The sequence below is a fragment of the Oppia nitens genome, unplaced genomic scaffold (assembly GCF_028296485.1).
Source record: "Oppia nitens isolate AA-2021 unplaced genomic scaffold, nextdenovo-longstitch-racon4-pilon3 scaffold3_pilon_pilon_pilon, whole genome shotgun sequence".
Lineage (NCBI taxonomy): Eukaryota > Metazoa > Arthropoda > Arachnida > Sarcoptiformes > Oppiidae > Oppia > Oppia nitens.
Window position 1 is genome coordinate 6,189,816 of NW_026533221.1, and position 6,262 is coordinate 6,196,077.

The 6,262-nt window shown below is 26.8% G+C and overlaps 1 protein-coding gene across 5 annotated transcripts in view; it reads left to right on the forward strand.

Annotated features, from left to right (window-relative positions):
• The window catches only part of LOC128958833 (transcription factor SOX-6-like), a 31,118-nt gene extending 25,732 nt beyond the window's left edge, over positions 1–5,386 (forward strand). For 4 of the 5 annotated variants that reach the window (XM_054304774.1, XM_054304773.1, XM_054304776.1 and 1 more), the window contains 4 exons: positions 1,706–2,720; positions 3,180–3,347; positions 3,841–4,048; positions 4,967–5,386. In XM_054304774.1, the coding sequence (XP_054160749.1) occupies positions 1,706–2,720; positions 3,180–3,347; positions 3,841–4,048; positions 4,967–5,198 (1,623 nt within the window). In that variant the 3' untranslated portion in view covers positions 5,199–5,386. The remainder of the gene's footprint in view (positions 1–1,705; positions 2,721–3,179; positions 3,348–3,840; positions 4,049–4,966) is intronic. The other variant, XM_054304777.1, reaches the window with a different exon arrangement.
• The last annotated feature ends 876 nt before the right edge of the window (positions 5,387–6,262 follow it).

The following is a 6,262-nucleotide window of genomic DNA, read 5'->3' on the forward strand; positions in this document are numbered from 1 at the left end:
TGATTTGATACCAAATTTGAATTAGAATTACAATCAATAGAAATGTGTCGACAATACATTCAAAATGCATTTAAACGGCATTTTTCAAACAAAAAACTTTCTCCACATTTCTGTTATTATAACCAAAGAGTCTTTAATGTCATTCATAACTAACTCTCTATTTATTTATTTAAATGTTTTGTTTTGTTCACAAATTTTTTGTATATTTGTGTTGAACTCTATATCTATTGTTAAGAAAACAAGAATTTCAAGACTTGTGAATAAATGGCATTTTATTTCTCTTATTTATGTCTCGACATTCAGTTTTAATGACATTTATTTTTAGATCACAATCGCATTTGAAAAATACAAACACTTTTATAGCTATTATTCTCTTCCAATTTCTTTCCTATTATTCATATAAATAGTAAAAGAGTTTGTTTTAACTAAATTTCTCTTTAGTATTGAGTAAAGAATCACTAAAAATATAAATCATTAGATAATCATTTAAATTGTGTTTCTTTTTCCGTAAAAACACATTAAAAACTTTTTTTGACTTTTCTATATACATATAATTAAGGACAAAGTTGTAAATCAAATTCTCCTCAAAGTTGCAGTTTTAAAGACGAGTTAATGAGTTGTGGATTGCAATTGTAATTGAATGAGTGGTTAGAGGAGAGAGAGAGAGAGAGAGACAGGTATTATAGAGATGGACTAACAGTTATATACTGGTATTTAAGTGGTTGGTTCTTATTACACATGTGATGGTGGTTTGATTGGTGATATGATTGACAACAAATTATTTAAACATTTTTCTGAATTAATTCTTGTTTTGCTTTATTTTGTTTTTTCTAAATTTTTGTTGACATTTATTTTTACTTATAAAAAATTATTCAAAAATTAGGAAAACATTTTTATTGGCAATTCATTAAACTAAGAGATGATATTTTATTTTTATAAACTTTGATAAATAACTAAAAAAATTATTAATGCAACTTTTTGTGTAGTAGTTGTGTTAGTCATTGGATAGATCGAGTGTTTAATCATTTTATTTATAATTAATTAACAAATAAATTTGTGTAAATTTTTTAAAAATTCATGAAAAATTATTTAATGTATTTATAACTGGGAAATCAGAAAAAATAATTAGAATTTAAAATTAGTCACAGAAAAGGACTTATTTTGAATTTAATTTTATTTTACATTTTTTTTGATAATTAATTAAAAAATGATACGAAAGAAAAACAGTTGACTAATAAAACTGATCCAAAATAACATCCTATTTGGTGGTAATTGTGTTGAGCACCTCTTTGATGCTTAAGATGACTGTTATTTCAGACGCTTATACTCTAGTTTAGTATATATTTTCAAATTTAACAATAAATAGAAAACTGTATTATGTTTTATGGTTTATAACAAAAGTATTTTTCATTATCGATGAACTTAAAGGACATGAAAACAGTATTTCCACTAAACTTGAAAATACTTGAGAACCCCAACCGAGTTATTCAAAACACAACCATTTAAACTGTAAACCTAATCACTTAGTCAGCTCAGGGAGGTCGACATAGAGTGGACCATATTATTACATGATCTGAAAAATCTCGAAAATAGCTTTAATAACAAAGAATAATAAATTTTGATTTGTTGTCAAAAGATTGGCACAAATTTGTGACACAAAACACAATATTTATTGTTAAATAACATTGAAATCAATGACATTTAGGGCCAACTCAACGCTCATTACATGACAGCAGCGGCTAAACTAATGCCCAACTTTTTGGGTCCACAGGCGGCCGCTGCCGCTCAGGTCATGTTCTCACCCTTTATGGACGCATCTTTAAAACTAGCGCCCGGTGCACGAAATGCATTCACTGATGCTAATCTCTTCAACCAAATGGTTCAAACAGGAGCAGTTGGATCAGCTCTTTCACAATCGTCTTCGACATCCATGTCCAGTACAAAATCGCCCAATTCTGTCAACAATTTCAAAATGGAGTCGCAATCAGCGCATCGGCTAATGATGAACAGCCCGTCACCGGCCAAACAAATGACTCGACACGAGTCCTCAGGTCTTCCGGCAGATCTGTCGATGAAAAACAAATTCAATTCAAACAATTCGAGAAATTCGAGAAATTCGAGTCCATTAGAGGACAGAAACGACAAAACAAACTCAAACTCTACGAACAGTCGCTGTACGGAAACACCGCTCAATCTTTCAAAAACTAAATTATCACAAAACATGACTTCTTCATCGCCATTGCAATCGTTTTCGCCAAACGCCTCAATGATAATGACTGGAATCAATGGCTGCACAACTTATGTCTCATCCAAACCTTCATTCAATAGAAACCATTCTCCGGGTTCTTCTCCTCAATCAATGCCAACAATGATCTCATCCCAGTTATCACAATTACCACAATTACCACAACCTCCTTCGCCATCAGCATTCTTCGCAAGTCCAGGTCTGACACCTAATCATCAATACGCGTTGTCTCAATACGCATTGGGAATGGGCTTTAGACCACCGCATATGGGACACGACATGTCCCCAATGTCCATGTCTTCAGATAAGGCAAACTTTAATGCTTTTGGATCACTATTATTACCCGATTTGTCAAAACTGACGCCAACTTCGACCGTGACTTCAGTGGCTATCGGATCACAAATGGACAGACATCGCGAATCTCAACAACAATCACAACAAAACGACAACACGGAGACCATCGTCACGTGTCAGAGTAAGTGACTGTTTGACTCTTGAGGGCAAAAACATACACTCAATGAATGGTTTAAAAAACTTTTGAGAGATTTTCAGTCAATGATAGCTAAATGATTGCAAAACATTAATTCTTATGAAAACATAAAACATTTAGAAATTTGATTCTTATTTCAGATTAAATATATCATTAAATTTTTGTCAATCTTTTATTTAACGAATTTTTTGTTTTAAAATCCAAATTAAATGAATGAACGGAGAAATAAATAAATGTTGAAAACGTTATCTGAATTTCTAATGTTTAGTTTCTAAGATATATTATATTTTATTGTTTCAGATTATACTTCACAGAGAATTGAATTAATTGAATGAACTATAAAATTACAAAATTAACAAAATTTAAAACTTTTTATCAAAAGCCTAACCAATTGACAACATATTTTATAATTTGATTGCTTTTTCTTATCGTTTGTCTCAATAGACAAGATATTGGGCGCAAAGATAATCCGTCAGCAAAAGCGAGACCAAGACGGCAAACCTCATGTCAAGAGACCGATGAATGCTTTTATGGTTTGGGCTAAAGATGAACGAAGAAAAATACTTAAGGCCTGTCCTGATATGCATAACTCGAATATATCTAAAATCTTAGGTAAATACCAGTAGTAGTAGTTTTGTAATGAATATAATATATGTTTTATTAATTAATTCTTATTTATATAAATCTCTTTTATGAGATTTTTATGTAATTGCCTTAAAATTTAGAGGAAATTTTTATTTTATTATTTATTACAATTTTTATAACACTTTTATATACTAAAGAAATTATTTTCTTAATAATGATTTAAAATAATTTAAACATAAGGTTTCTATCGTTTGAATTATTTTGTAGTTAACTCGTGATCTGTTTTTATAAAAAATTACACTCATTTTGCTTATCGTTTTTACTTAAGTTAACTAATACTTTAAAAAGACATTAATTTAAGAAATATGAAGAGTTTTTCATAAAATAAATCAATAATAAATAACTTTGAAGACACCTGTGATAATGATTCAATGCATAGAAATTGAATACATAAAAATAAAATGGCATAAAAATGGCATATTTTCTATATAATTATAAATAATGTCAATGTTATGCACAGGTGCTCGTTGGAAGGCAATGACAAACACTGAGAAGCAGCCCTACTATGAGGAACAATCACGTCTATCAAAGGTTCATATGGAGAAGCATCCAGATTACAGATACAGACCCAGACCTAAGCGCACCTGTATTGTTGACGGCAAGAAATTAAGGATTTCTGAATACAAACAACTTATGCGTCAGAGAAGGCAAGATATGAAAAATTTATGGTAAATCACAAACATATCAAAACTTCTTTTGATTGTCCATTAAGTCAATTATTATTTGGACACAAATAGCTAATCATTCAGTTATTATTCACTAAAGTCTAACATTTAAGTGTCAATTAGTTTTTATATTTATGATAATTATTATTATAGATAAAAATAAGTAAAAGTTTTTTTTACTAATTTTGAGTGAATTTATCTTTTTTGTTTGTTTTCAATTTTTATTATTAATGTTTGGTTTGGAAATTGGTTTTGAACTTTGTATTAGTAAAATGATGGCTATTTTCATTAAGATATTTATTATTTCTTATAATTTAGAGATTATTAACCGTTAAATAAACTTTTTATTCATATAATAGACTTTTATATTATTAATGTTTATCATTAAATGTCTTTCCATTAAAAAACTTATTAATTTTTTATTATATTATTTAATATTTAAGATTAATAAAGAGCTTCTAATATTACATTATAAGAACAGAGAATTACTTAATTTTTACTAAAAACAAATTTTTATTACTTAATGACTGAGAATTTTTGAGATAACAAACTAAATGAAACAAAAAATTAATAACAAAAAAATCTAATGAAGAGCGCTATCATTAACTTTTAAAAATTCAACTCAAAATTAGACAAATTATAGTTTAGTTTTTAAAAGTAAATATAGAAAGTAAATAAAATCTCATAAATCTAGTTCTCAATCAAAAGAATTTTTATTAATGTTTTGATAAGTTTTTGAATGTTTTAAACAAAATTTAAATATTTTATTTTAAAATTATCATTTTGTTTGCATTTATTAGCGATTTATTCCCTATAGATTGCAAATATATTTATATATTATTTATAAAACTAAAGAAATATAATGAATAAATTAAATAATTTTTTTAAACCGGAAAACCTTTTTTTAATAATAATTATTAGGTTTCAGAGCGGATCGGGATTTGATCCAATGGAGTCTTCGTCAGGGAATGGTTTACCTATGTTTCCATCGAGTAGTGATGGCAATGATGACTATCAGAGCCGATCACCCGCGTCCTCCTTCAGCATTGACGACAAGTCTTCCGCGCCGTCGACACCAAGAGATTATTCGATTAGTCCTAAAACTGAAGACTTGGACAACACATTAGAGTTGGACTCTTCGACTATCAATTGAAATGCAATCCTTTATTAGTTATTTTTTGTTCATTATTTCGTTTCATGTCTTCTAATTATTATACATATTATAGTTAATAATTAAGATTTTAATTAACAAATTAAGGGTACAATTTATATATCAGGAATTGGTTATCTATTGTTTCTATTAATCAATTCATTAATCATATATATATACAGTATATATATATATATATTAATATACCATCATTTTTACATTATCATTCATTTGTTCCAGACAAATTTGTCTATTTATTAGCAAATCTTTAACACTATATCTACTCATTGTATATTATTATTATTATATTATTATTATTATTATTATTATATTATTATTATTATTATTATATTATTATTATTAATATTATATGTATTTTCTATTTTGGAGTTTTTTTTGAATAATTGGTTTCAAAATTTTGAACATATTTTTGGATATTTTGTTTTTTGTTATAATTGCGATCATTTATGAACAATATGATATTTCATCTCATTTATCAAAACATTTATGACAACACTAAAAGTCTAAATGATATTACTATTTCATAAAACTATTTAAAGACACAAATTTTTATATATGTAAAACACGTTTTAAAATTTGAAAAATCTCTTAATTATTATTATTATTATTATAAGAATTGCAATAATATATTAAAAAATCTCAAACAAAATCTCTAGTCAGAGGTCGCATGCATTTAGTTTTTGGCAAAATATGTAATATGAATTGATTTGACTTTTGAAAATACAAGAAATTTTTAACAAAATATGAAATTACAACAATTTTATTTATAAAACATAAAATGGGGGAAAATATAGCGGAATAAGTTTGTAGTCTAGTCTTGGATGCAATTTGTATGACATTTAAGAAATATTAGAATTATTATTAAAATTAATGTGTAATTATTTTTCAAAATAACACAAAACATAAAATTAATAATTTCAGTAAAATTTTTGGTGAATTCTTCAAAAAAGCCAAACATATATTTCTAAAAAATATTATTAAAACTTATTAATATTATTATGAATTTAATTATTGGGAATTTATAGATTATAAGGTTTTATATTCAA